The sequence below is a fragment of the Anomaloglossus baeobatrachus genome, chromosome 3, assembly GCF_048569485.1.
Source record: "Anomaloglossus baeobatrachus isolate aAnoBae1 chromosome 3, aAnoBae1.hap1, whole genome shotgun sequence".
Classification (NCBI taxonomy): domain Eukaryota; kingdom Metazoa; phylum Chordata; class Amphibia; order Anura; family Aromobatidae; genus Anomaloglossus; species Anomaloglossus baeobatrachus.
This window is the reverse complement of record NC_134355.1, coordinates 623,341,067-623,355,021: the sequence shown is the minus strand read 5'-3', so window position 1 is coordinate 623,355,021 and position 13,955 is coordinate 623,341,067. Positions and strand designations below refer to the sequence as shown.

The following is a 13,955-nucleotide window of genomic DNA, read 5'->3' as shown; positions in this document are numbered from 1 at the left end:
GCTGGCAGCACTCTCTTGCCGCGAGCCTTTCCTGATCTTTCACCAGGACTAGGTGGTTCTGTGCCCCCTTCCGGATTTCCTTCCAAAGGTTCTTACCTCGTTTCATTTGAACGAGGACATTGTTCTGCCTGCCTTTTGTCCACACCCAGTTCATAGGGTGGAAAGGTCTCTGCATTCGTTAGATCTCGTCAGAGCCCTCAGATATTACATATCCAGGACAGCCCCCTTTAGGAAAACAGACTCTTTGTTTGTCATTCCTGAGGGGCCTAAGAAGGGACAGGCAGCTTCAAAGGCGACTCTGGCTCGCTGGATTCGCTCTGCGATCCAGGAAGTCTACCGCTTGCAACTCAAACCCATTCCTAGTGGGCTGCGGGCTCATTCCACGCGAGCAGTTGGCGCTTCGTGGGCCATTCGGCATCAGGCTTCAGTGGAACAGGTGTGTAAGGCTGCGACCTGGTCTAGCCTACGTTTTCAAAGCATTACAGAGTCCATACCCAGGTTTCAACTGAGGCAAATCTGGGTAGGACAATTCTGCAAACGGCAGTAGAGCACCTCTCTCAGTAGACGCTCCAGGCTGTGTGGGACTGGTTCCTAGTCCTTGGGTTGTGTTGTCTTCTTTTATGTTTCCCACCCATGGACTGCTTTAGGACGTCCCATGGTCCTGTGTCCCCCAATGAGGCGTCAGAGAAAAACGGATTTTTGTGTACTCACCGTAAAATAGTGTGGTGAAATACAAAGAAAAAAAAAAACAACTCCATAACATTTTTTTTTACGCCCATTTTCCAGTACAATGAATAGAAAAATTAAAGATGAAGAATACAGCTCGTCCTGCAAAGATAAAAAATCCTCATATGGCTACTGACAGAAAAATAAAAAAGCTATGGTTCTCAGGAGGGGGGAGCACAAAAGCTTTATCAGCGTTCACACACTGATCGGCGCTGGCTGCTGCAGCTCTGCATCTGGCTGGGGGTCCGAGCTGTGGAATCCGGAGGGCACACAAAAAGCGGTCTGGTAAGCCACAACCTCTGGTTGTGGACTTTATTATACACTCTCTGGGGGTCATTCTGAAGGAGTGTGTTTCTTACTGCAGAGCCTCCACCTCAGCAGCATGTCTCTCACTAGGAGCAAGGCTGCAAGGCTTTACTCTATATGCACTGCATGTAAGCTCATACTGCCTGAGCCGAGCACATATCCACATTGTGATGCCTGCTCTAACATGGTGGTGCCTCAGCCTGGAGCCTCCCCAGGGGTCTCTCCGGCTGCTCCAGCCCCGGTGGCTGAACCCCCGGCTTGGGTAGCATCGTTTTCTAAGGCTATCTCCCAGTCCTTTGCCGACTCCATGGGACAGTTGTCCCGGACTCTGCTGACCATGCATCAGCCCCCTTCTCAGGGCGCCTCTGCTGTTCCGACTCGCTCTCCAGAGCTCACAGAGGATTTTTTATCTGTTCCCGGACCCCGCCCTCCTAAACGGAGACGCAGGGACTCTTCTCCCTCCTCGTCCCACGGCTCTGATTCACGAGCTGAATTGCAGGGCGAGGAGGATGCCTTTACTGTGGGCTCGGACGCTACCTCTATGTACCCCATTGATCTATCCGAGGGTGATGCGGATGTTAGTGACTTGATTGCGTCCATTAACTCCGTACTGAACCTCAATCCACCAGTGTCAGAGGAACAAGCCTCTCTGGTAGAAAAACACCAGTTTACCTCATCTAAGAGAGCAAGGAGTATGTTTTTTAACCACTCCAGTTTTCAGGCCACTGTGACCAAGCCCAGGGCCTGTCCTGACAAACGCTTCCCAAAGCGTAGTTCTGATGACCGTTTTCCCTTTCCACCAGAAGTGGTCAAGGAGTGGGCTCAGTCACCAAAGGTGGATCCTCCGGTGTCTAGAATCTCAGCCCGGACAGTTGTATCTGTGGCCGATGGCACCTCACTTAAGGATCCCACTGACCGCCAGGTTGACCTTCTGGCCAAATCTGTATATGAGGCGGCAGGGGCCTCGTTCTCCCCGTCCTTTGCAGCAGTGTGGGCTCTTAAAGCAGTCTCTGCTTCTCTGGCGGAGATACATTCCCTCGCCAGGGACTCTATACCCGAAATGGTTGCCTTAACTTCCCAGGCTTCGGCTTTTTCATCCTATGCCATGTCTGCCATTCTGGAGGCTTCTCACCGCACGGCGGTGGCTTCCGCTAACTCACTCGCGATCCGCAGGATCCTGTGGCTTCGAGAATGGAAAGCAGACGCTTCTTCCAAGAAGTACCTTGCTGGGCTCCCCTTCGCTGGGTCCCGGCTGTTCGGTGAACAACTGGATGAAATTATTAAGGAAGCTACTGGCGGGAACAGTACTTCCTTGCCACAAACTAAAACCAGGAAACCTGTCCAGGGCAGGAACCAGTCGAGGTTTCGTTCCTTTCGTTCCTCTAACTGGTCATCCTCTAAGCCCTCAGCTTCGTCCACTAACTCAGCCAAGGATCGAAAACCCAGCTGGCGCGCGAAGCCGCGTCCTCAGAAGAACGGAGGAGCCGCTGCCACTAAGGCAGCCTCCTCTTGACTATCTGGCTGCGCCAGCAACGTCCTTGGTCGGTGGCAGGCTCTCCCACTTTGGCGACGTGTGGTTTCAACACGTCTCCGATCAGTGGGTGCGGGATATCATCTCCCACGGCTACAGGATAGAATTTTCTTCCAGCCCGCCAAACAGATTTTTTCTGTCCACTCCCCCCTGCTCCAAAGTCGCCGCCTTCTCACAGGCCGTGGCATCCCTGCAGGCCAACGGAGTAATTGTTCCGGTGCCCGCCCGGGAAAGGTTCAGAGGTTTCTACTCAAACCTCTTCCTAGTCCCCAAGAAGGACGGTTCCTTCCGTCCCATCCTGGATCTCAAGCTTCTCAACAAGCATGTTCAGGTGCGGCACTTTCGCATGGAATCTCTGCGATCGGTCATTGCCTCAATGACCCAGGGAGATTTTCTAGCATCCATCGACATCAGAGATGCCTATCTGCATGTGCCAATTGCAGTTTCACACCAGCGTTGGCTACGTTTTGCAATCGGAGAGGAACATTTCCAATTCGTGGCTCTCCCCTTTGGGTTAGCCACGGCCCCTCGTGTATTCACCAAGGTCATGGCAGCAGTGGTTGCGGTTCTGCACCTCCAGGGGTTGGCAGTGATCCCTTACCTGGACGACCTTCTAGTCAAGGCTTCATCCAGTGCAGACTGTCAGCGGAGTGTCTCGCTCACTCTCGCCACGCTTGTTCAATTCGGGTGGCTTGTCAATCTGCCCAAGTCCACTCTGACCCCGACCCAGGAACTTACGTACCTAGGGATGCAATTCGAGACTCTGCCGGCACTTGTGAAGCTGCCCTTAGTCAAACAGCAGTCCCTCCATCTGGCGGTGCGCTCTCTGTTGAGGCCCCGCCGTCATTCCATCAGGCACCTCATGCAGGTGCTGGGTCAGATGGTGGCGTCAATGGAAGCGGTTCCCTTTGCCCAGTTCCATCTGCGTCCCCTGCAGCTGGACATTCTCCGCTGTTGGGACAAGCGGACCTCTTCCTTGCACAGGCTAGTGGCTCTGTCGCCACAGACCAGGAGCTCTCTTCAGTGGTGGCTTCGGCCCCTCTCTCTGTCCCAGGGACGCTCCTTTCTGGCCCCGTCCGGGGTGATTCTCACCACGGATGCCAGTCTATCCGGCTGGGGAGCAGTGTTTCTCCACCACCGAGCACAGGGCACTTGGACCCCGTCCGAATCAGCCCTCTCGATCAATGTGCTGGAAATCAGAGCTGTGCTCCTAGCTCTCGTAGCCTTTCACCATCTGTTGGCGGGCAAGCACATTCGAGTCCAGTCAGACAACGCGACAGCAGTTGCCTACATCAATCACCAGGGCGGGACTCGCAGCCGCCTAGCAATGTTGGAAGTTCAACGTATCCTTCAGTGAACGGAGGACTCCAAGTCCACCATATCCGCAGTCCACATCCCAGGAGTAGAAAACTGGGAGGCAGATTATCTCAGCCGTCAAACCGTGGACGGCGGCGAGTGGGCCCTGCATCCGGCAGTGTTCAGGTCAATCTGACGCAAGTGGGGCACTCCGGAAGTGGATCTAATGGCATCCCGGCACAACAACAAGGTCCCGGTTTACATGGCTCGCTCCCACGATCCTCAGGCCTTGGCAGCGGACGCGCTGGTTCAAGATTGGTCACAGTTCCGTCTGGCCTACGTGTTTCCCCCTCTAGCTCTCTTGCCCAGGGTCCTGCGCAAGATCAGAACGGAGGGCCGTCGGGTCATAATCATTGCTCCAGACTGGTCCAGGCGAGCTTGGTACCCAGTCCTGCTCCGTCTGTCCGTAGAAATGCCGTGGCATCTCCTGGACCGCCCAGACCTTCTCTCTCAAGGTTCGTTTTTCCGCCAGAATTCTGCGGCTCTCAGATTGACGGCGTGGCTCTTGAGTCCTGGATCCTGACGGCTTCAGGCATTCCTTCCGAGGTCATCTCCACTATGACTCAGGCTCGGAAGTCTTCCTCGGCTAGGATTTACCACAGGACTTGGAGGATTTTCCTGTCCTGGTGTCGCTCTTCCGGCCATGCTCCTTGGCCGTTTTCTTTGCCAACCATCCTGTCCTTTCTACAGTCCGGTCTGCAGCTAGGACTATCCCTCAATTCCCTCAAGGGACAGGTCTCGGCTCTGTCAGTCTTGTTCCAGCGGCGTATCGCCCGACTGGCTCAGGTGCGCACCTTCATGCAGGGCGCATCTCACATCATTCCTCCTTACCGGCGGCCTTTGGATCCCTGGGACCTTAATCTGGTCCTCACGGCCTTACAGAAACCCCCCTTTGAGCCTCTTAGGGAGGTTTCTTTGTTTCGACTTTCACAGAAAGTGGTCTTTCTGGTGGCCATAACTTCTCTCAGGAGAGTCTCTGATTTGGCTGCGCTTTCTTCGGAGTCACCCTTTTTGGTTTTTCACCAAGACAAGGTGGTTCTCCGTCCGACTCCGGACTTTCTCCCTAAGGTGGTGTCTCCTTTCCACCTTAACCAGGACATTTCATTGCCTTCCCTTTGTCCGGCCCCTGTACATCGCTTTGAGAAAGCGTTGCATACCTTGGATTTGGTGCGGGCGCTCCGGATCTATGTGTCACGCACCGCTGCCCTTAGGCGGTGCACCTCTCTTTTTGTACTAACCACGGGTCAGCGCAAGGGTCTCTCGGCTTCTAAACCGACCCTAGCTCGTTGGATTAGGTCGGCCATATCCGATGCCTACCAATGTTCTCAGGTGCCTCCACCGCCAGGGATTAAGGCGCACTCGACCAGAGCTGTCGGTGCCTCCTGGGCTTTCAGGCACCAGGCTACGGCTCAGCAAGTCTGTCAGGCTGCCACTTGGTCTAGTCTGCACACCTTTTCGAAGTACTACCAAGTGCATGCTGATGCTTCAGCAGATGCGAGCTTGGGCAGACGCATCCTTCAGGCGGCTGTCGCCCATTTGTGAAGTTAGGTTTTGCCTACTTCTCAGTTTGTTTATTTCCCACCCATGGACTGCTTTGGAACGTCCCATGGTCTGGGTCTCCCATAAGGAACGATGAAGAAAAAGAGAATTTTGTTTACTTACCGTAAATTCTTTTTCTTATAGTTCCGACATGGGAGACCCAGCACCCTCCCTGTTGCCTGTTGGCAGTTCTTGTTCCGTGTGTTTTTCACCGGCTGTTGTTGTAGACAGAGGTTCCGGTTATTCCGGGTTTTACTCTATCTCTACTTATGGGTGGATGTCCTCCTTCAGCTTTTGCACTAAACTGGTTAGATTTGTCATCCAGGGGGTGTATATGCTCGGAGGGAGGAGCTACACTTTTAGTGTAGTACTTTGTGTGTCCTCCGGAGGCAGAAGCTATACACCCCATGGTCTGGGTCTCCCATGTCGGAACTATAAGAAAAAGAATTTACGGTAAGTAAACAAAATTTTCTTTTTTTTAATGTGAATGTCATCATCATTAATTGCTACTAATCAGAGAGGGACATTTGTGAGTAAAAAACGATAGTTCTCTTCTAATAAGGAGAAATGCTTTGCGAAAAATGACTGTCATGTCTTGTTTTCTGCAGGGAACGTCAAGATGCGGATGGTCAGATGAAAGAACTTCAAGACCAGCTGGAGGCTGAGCAGTATTTCTCTGTAAGCATGTGCATCTTTCATCTACTCTAACAAAAAGAGCCTTAAAGGGTTTCTCCAGCACCAATATTTCAGTGTTAGGAGTTGAGCGGTGCTGATATCTGCTGGGACATGCACCAATTGTGCTCATGTCCTGGCACGTATGTGCAGCCATCAGGACTGCTCACATTCCCATGCAGAAATAATCACAGCTGGACAAACCTTTCATGCAAATTAAATAAAATAAGTTTTTTTTATTTTTTACTGAAAATTTATCTTATTGTTTTCAAATAGTTCAAAATGTATTAAAATAAAATAAAAAAATATAATAAAAACAATAAATATATATAATGTGTATGTGTGTCTCTCTCTCATATATATATATATATATATATATATATATATATATATATATATATATATATATATATATATATATATATATATATATATATTTATATGTATGTGTGTTTGTGTATATATATATATATATATATATATATATATATATAATATGGAACGAGCGCCGTCGCATTGATGCAGAAAATACAACAAAAGTTAATGTAGCATAAGAAAATAGCCTATTGTTTGTCAAGCTTTTTTTTTTTTTTTTTTAAATTTGTAATACCTTTAGTTCTATATTGAAATCTGTATTCAAAATAAAGAATGAGATCTTGCAATTCTCACACTGGCTACAATGCCTCAAAGTAGACTCAACCTTACTGTTCGTTAAAAAAAAAGACTTTTCAGAAAAGTCTCATTATCATCAGAGACAGGATTACAGTGACAGGTAATACCTCTACAGTATTTACAGCTGGTAACACATACATTTTCAATCACAATAGGCGATGTTACACATGCCCAGCTCCCCCTACCTTCATGATGACCTTTACACACACTCATTAGATGCTTCAGAGTTTGAAAAATGCTGCTCATTTACATGTGGATTTCCTTAAAGAAAAGGACTAAAATTGTCCCAGGGGTCTGTCCAAAAATTGCAAGTTTTCAAATTTTTATTTTTTACCGTGTTTGCGTGTTTTTTCATGCCTTTTTTTTTTTTAGTTTTATTTTTTTATACTCATGACGATCACGGGGGTTCAGACGCTGTACCCCACGATCGCCTCCGGCATATTTTACAGTTGGGACGCGGCTCTCGCTCCCAGCAGCAGTGCCCGCAACACTCCTGGCAGTTTAACCCTCTGAATGCTGCAATCAGTGCAATCACTGCATTCAGGAGGCAAGGAGAAGTATTGCTTACCTCTCCCTGGCGACCGGGTCCCTGTAATGCGATCACAGGGACCCAATGACTGCCATGACGACCCCAGGTTACTGAGCTACGGAGAGCCTCGCACACCATGCTGTATGCAAGGTGTGTAATGCAAAGTGCTGAGCTATAATCCACTGTAGTCATAAAGCATTGCAGGGGATGATACAAATGTAGAAAGAAAGCAGAAATAATTGACATGCTGCTTCTTTTTTCTGCAACAAAATATGCAAGAAATAAAGATGCAACATGTGCACAGCAAGTCACGATTCTCATAGACTTTACTAGCATGTGTTTTTCATTGCAGTATTGATTAAAATCTGCATGAAAAAAAGCAACGTGCGCACAGAGCCTAAAAAGGTTTTTTTTTCCCCATTTGGGGCGTTTTTGTTCCCAGAGGAGCATAACCTTACAATGCATAGGGCTATGAATCACAGAAATCCAGCAAATGTTTCCAGTTTTTCCCCCATTATCCCCTGAAAGAAAGTGTCAATGAGAAAATTATATTTCCTTCAAATGTGGAATAAAATCTACCTGTGTCGTCCATTCCCCATATGGTGACCCAGAAATAATTTTCGGTATTTTTCTTGAATGTGAACATATTTGACAATACGTCGTCAGAACCTCATGGGCTGTGTCTGGTATTGCAGCATGGTCCTAATCTATTATTATTTATCTATTATGTGCATAGACCTTATACAAGACCCAGGTGCGAGAACTCAAGGAAGAGTGTGAAGACCAAGGGAAGCTTTATAAGGATATGCAGCAAAAGGTTCAGGAGCTCCAGGATGAGAGGTAAGTGACAGTCCGTGGCTCCAGCCTCCTTCTCCTGTAATCTGCCACTTATTTTCCTCTACTCTCAATCCTTAACCTATCTTACATTCTGAAATGTTCCTTAAATCCATCTTGAGAGACCAGACATGTGGTAACCTCATTGATTGATGAGGTTACATGTGGCCTGTAGAAGTCTACAGAGGAGGGAAGTAAAAGCAGCTGCACAAATGCAGGAGCAGAAACATTTCTATTCATTTCTTGTAAGTGTTGATCTCATTTCAGTGCTGAATGCATGCACAGTTACACTGCTCAGTACTGCTGGATAATGTCCTCCATGCTGCTGCGTCTTCTAAATATGTGTTACATAGACGCAGATGTCCCTCATATCTGTGCCTGATGAGTGTGTTTGAGGAGTATCTGAGATATCATAATATTTCATCTCATTTCAGTGCTGAATTCACAGTTACACTGCTCAGTACTGCTGAATAATGTCCTCCATGCAGCTGCTGCTGCGGCTTGCTCTCAATGTGTTAGGCTAGGTTCACATTTCCGTTGTTTTGCATCAGTCACATGCGTTGCTTGACGCATGTGACTGATGCGTTGTACAACGGATGACAAAGAACAGAAATCATTGTCGGACTCCGTTGTGTGCGGGGGGGGGGGAGGAGCCGAGCGGGGCCGTGGCTCTGAGGAAGTCAGTGCCGCGGGGACTGCAGGGCTGGGGAAAAGTGAGTGCGAGTGTGTGAGTATACATGCGGAGTGCGGGAGGGGGCGGAGCCAAGTGGTGAAGTGTCGGCCTCCTTGCACACGTATCCAGGGTAAATATCGGGTAACTAAAAGCAAAACACTTTTTGCTTGGTTACCCGATATTTATCTTGGATACCAGCGTACACCGCATAGCGCTGGCTCCCTGCACACGTAACCAGTGTAAATATCTGGTAACTAACCAAAGTGCATTGCTTGGTTACCCGATGTTTATCCTGGTTACGGGTGCAGGGAGCCAGATAGGGCATGCGCAGCAAAATCCTACAGATTGCGCTGCTCAAATAATGTTACAGGCTGCGTTGCTCCCGCCCGGCGGTCAGTTAAAAAACGACTGACCACGACGCAGCGGATGCAACGCAGCATCATCAGTCGCAATCCATCTCTAATAGAAGTCTATGGGCAAAAACTGGATTCCTGCAAAATATTTTGCTGGATACCGTAATTCCTCAAGGCAACGGATTGTGACTGATGCAAAACAACGGAAGTGTGAACCTAGCCTTACATAGATGCAGGAGTCCCTCATATCTGTCTGCTGAGTGTTGGAGATATCATAATAGTACATCTCATTTGTGCTGAATTCACAGTTACACTGCTCAGCACTGCTGGATAATGTCCTCCATGCAGCTGCTGCGGCGGCTTCTTAATATATGTTGGATAACGTCATCCATGCTCCAGTTGCTGCTGCTACTTTTCAGTATATGGTACATAGACGCAGGAGTCCTTCATGTCTGTGTATGAGTGATATAATAGTCTACACCCACTAGCTCAGAGAAAACTGAAATTAGCAATAAAACCTGGTGAAAGCTGCAAGATATATCAGCTATCTACACACTATAGCGGATTCAGATTTTTATTATTTTTACATTTTTTTTTTTTTTTTTTTACTATATATATATATATATATATATATATAATTTCTTTGTCGCTCCATTGGGAGACCCAGACAATTGGGTGTATAGCTTCTGCCTCCGGAGGCCACACAAAGTATTACACTTAAAAGTGTAACCCCTCCCCTCTGCCTATACACCCCCCCGTGCATCACGGGCTCCTCAGTTTTTATGCTTTGTGTTGAAGGAGGCACACATGCACGCAAGCTCAACAATTTAGTCAGCAGCAGCTGCTGACTATATCGGATGGAAGAAAAGAGGGCCCATAACAGGGCCCCCGGCATGCTCCCTTCTCACCCCACTCTGGTCGGCGGTGTTGTTAAGGTTGAGGTACCCATTGCGGGTACAAAGGCTGGAGCCACATGCTGTTTTCCTTCCCCATCCCTTAGGGGCTCTGGGTGAAGTGGGATCCTAATCGGTCACCAGGCACTGGGACCGTGCTCCCTCCGCAGCCCCTGGGGGAATCTGCTGGACAGGAGACCGGGTATCGTCAGGGACAGGCCCTGCTCCTCTGAAGTACTCTGTGTCCCCTTGGGGACGGCGCATAGAGCGCCTGGCTAATGGACGCTGCAGCAGCTGCTGGTTGTGTTTGTGCGCCGGGACTACCGCGCTGACCGCGCTTGTTTGCCGGCCGCGCTTATAACTTTAGTCCCCGGCTTTTGCGGCCTAGTACCGCATATTCCCGCCCCCGGGCCTGCCAGTCAGGGGTAAGGGCGGGACGCTGCACTAGACGTCAGCGCTGAGGGCTGGAGCATACTTGTATCCTCCTCCCCCCTCACTGAGCACCGTGGGGCACCAGATTCCCGCACTTTCTAAGGCACGCCCACGGCTCCCTCCTCCTCTCAGAACGCTGGCAGCCATTCCTATCAGCACTTCTGACGCTGGAGAACTTCAACGAGCTCACACAGCTCTGGGAGACACAGGCAGGGAATCTGGTGGTCACACAAACGCTGAGGGCGGTCGGTAAGCCGCACCTGTTACTAGGTGCTTGCCCCCCTGGGTGCCGAAGTGTATATTTATATGATTATATTGTATACATTTACTCTGTACGGCCGCACTAGTGCTTTGGCTATATACCCTCTCTGATTGCTCTAAGAGGAGACAACAGCATGTCGTCCGCAAAAAGCAAGGGTGCCAAGGCACAGGCTTACTTTGCAACCTGTACCTCATGTGCGGCTATGCTACCTGCAGGTTCCACCTACCCTCATTGTGTGCAATGCTCGGCCCCTGTGACACTCACTCAGCCGGAGCCTCTGCCACTGGTGGGACCCTCGGCCCAGGTGGAACCACCTGCTGCCACTGTCCAGGTGACAGGGACAGAGTTTGCAGTATTCGCTGACAAACTTTCTGAGTCTATGGATAAATGGTCTGCTAAGATACTAGAAGCTTTGCAGTCCAGACCTGTAACACAGTCCCCGGGCACTGTTGAACCTTTTCCCTCGGGCCCCCCTCGGTCGGCGCAGCAAAGTGCTCCTGGGGCGACTCATAGGTCCCACGGTGAGGACTCTGACACGGACCGCAGTCCCAGACCGGCTAAGCGGGCTCGCCGGGAGCTTCCCTCGACTTCATCACAGTGTTCAGGGTCTCAGCATGAGGACTCTCTGGAGGATGAAGCGGAGATGGCAGATCAGGGCTCTGATTCTGACGCCGCTCTCAACCTTGATACACCTGAAGGGGACGCCATAGTAAACGACCTTATAGCGTCCATCAATCAGGTGTTGGATCTTTCTCCTCCAACTCCTCAGATTGAGGAGTCAGCTTCTCAGCAGGAGAAATTCCATTTTAGGTTTCCCAAACGTACACGGAGTGCGTTTCTTGATCACTCCGACTTCAGAGATACAGTCCAGAAACACCGAGCTTTTCCAGATAAGCGCTTTACTAAGCGCCTTAATGACACACGTTATCCCTTCCCCCCTGACGTAGTCAAGGGTTGGGCTCAGTGTCCCAAGGTGGATCCTCCAATCTCCAGACTGGCGGCTAGATCCATAGTTGCAGTGGCAGACGGTGCATCACTCAAGGATGCCACTGACAGGCAGATAGAGCTCCTGATGAAATCCATCTATGAAGCTATCGGCGCGTCCTTTGCTCCGGCATTCGCAGCCGTATGGGCACTCCAAGCTATCTCAGCTTGTCAGTCTGAGATTAATGCAGTCACACGTGCCTCTACTCCGCAGGTTGTGTCCTTAACCTCTCAGGTGTCGGCGTTTGCGTCCTACGCCATGAATGCTGTCCTGGACTCTGCGAGCCGTACGGCGGTAGCATCCGCCAATTCGGTGGCAGTCCGCAGGGCCATGTGGCTACGTGAATGGAAGGCAGACTCTGCTTCCAAAAAGTTCTTAACCGGTTTGCCATTTTCTGGCGACCGCCTGTTTGGCGAGCAATTGGATGAAATCATTAAACAATCCAAGGGAAAGGACTCGTCCTTACCCCAGTCCAAACCAAACAGACCTCAACAACGGAAGGTACAATCGAGGTTTCGGTCCTTTCGGCCCGCAGCCAGGTCTCAATTCTCCTCGTCCAACAGGCCACAGAAGGGTCAGAGGAACTTGGGTCATGGCGGTCTAAGTCACGTCCTAAAAAGACCGCCGGAGGAACCGCTCCCAAAGCGGCCTCCTCATGACTTTCGGCCTCCCCAAACCGCATCCTCGGTCGGTGGCAGGCTCTCCCGCTTTTGCGACGCCTGGTTGCCACATGTCCAAGACCGATGGGTGAGAGACATTCTGTCTCACGGTTACAGGATAGAGTTCCGCTCTCGTCCTCCGACTAGTTTCTTCAGAACATCTCCGCCCCCCGAGCGAGCCGATGCTCTTCTTCAGGCGGTGAGCACTCTGAAGGCAGAAGGAGTGGTGATCCCTGTTCCCCTTCAGCAATGGGGTCACGGTTTTTACTCCAACTTGTTTGTGGTGCCAAAAAAGGACGGATCTTTCCGTCCCGTTCTGGACCTCAAACTACTCAACAAACACGTGAAAACCAGGTGGTTCCGGATGGAATCTCTCCGCTCCGTCATCGCCTCGATGTCCCAAGGAGACTTCCTAGCATCAATCGACATCAGGGATGCTTATCTCCACGTGCCGATTGCACCAGAGCATCAGCGCTTCCTGCGTTTCGCCATCGGGGACGAACACCTTCAGTTCGTGGCGCTGCCTTTCGGCCTGGCGACAGCCCCACGGGTCTTCACCAAGGTCATGGCAACAGTGGTAGCAGTCCTACACTCTCAGGGACACTCGGTGATCCCTTACTTAGACGATCTCCTTGTCAAGGCCCCCTCTCGGGTGGCATGCCAACACAGCCTGAACATTGCTCTGGAGACTCTCCAGAGATTCGGGTGGATCATCAATTTCCCAAAGTCAAAATTGACACCGACCCAATCGCTGACATATCTCGGGATGGAGTTTCATACTCTCTCAGCGATAGTGAAACTTCCGCTGGACAAACAGCGTTCACTACGGACAGGGGTGCAATCTCTCCTTCGAGCCCAGTCGCACCCCTTGAGGCGCCTCATGCACTTCCTAGGGAAGATGGTGGCCGCAATGGAGGCAGTTCCATTTGCGCAGTTTCATCTGCGTCCACTTCAATGGGACATTCTCCGCAAATGGGACAGGAAGTCGACGTCCCTCGACAGGAACGTCTCTCTTTCCTGGGCAGCCAAGGCCTCCCTTCAGTGGTGGCTTCTTCCCACTTCTTTGTTGAAGGGGAAATCATTCCTACCCCCATCCTGGGCTGTGGTCACGACGGACGCGAGTCTGTCAGGGTGGGGGGTGGTCTTCCTCCACCACAGGGCTCAGGGTACCTGGACTCAGCCAGAGTCCTCCCTTCAGATCAATGTTCTGGAGATAAGGGCAGTGTATCTAGCCCTAAAGGCGTTTCAGCCGTGGCTGGAAGGCAGGCAGATCCGAATTCAGTCGGACAACGCCACGGCGGTGGCATACATCAACCACCAAGGCGGCACACGCAGTCGGCAAGCCTTCCAGGAGGTTCGGCGGATTCTGCTGTGGGTGGAAGCCACAGCCTCCACCATCTCCGCAGTTCATATCCCGGGCGTGGAAAACTGGGAAGCGGACTTTCTTCAGCGCTCTATTGGGAGACCCAGACGATTGGGGTATAGCTACTGCCCTCTGGAGGCCACACAAAGCACTACATTAAAAGTGCAAGG

The 13,955-nt window shown here is 50.5% G+C and overlaps 1 protein-coding gene across 4 annotated transcripts in view; it reads left to right on the top strand.

The window, feature by feature from the left end:
- The window catches only part of ROCK2 (Rho associated coiled-coil containing protein kinase 2), a 297,338-nt gene that overhangs the window by 237,865 nt on the left and 45,518 nt on the right, over positions 1–13,955 (top strand). For all 4 annotated transcript variants that reach the window (XM_075341111.1, XM_075341114.1, XM_075341113.1 and 1 more), the window contains exons 20-21: positions 6,067–6,136; positions 8,068–8,171. In XM_075341111.1, coding sequence (XP_075197226.1) covers positions 6,067–6,136; positions 8,068–8,171 — 174 coding nt within the window. The remainder of the gene's footprint in view (positions 1–6,066; positions 6,137–8,067; positions 8,172–13,955) is intronic.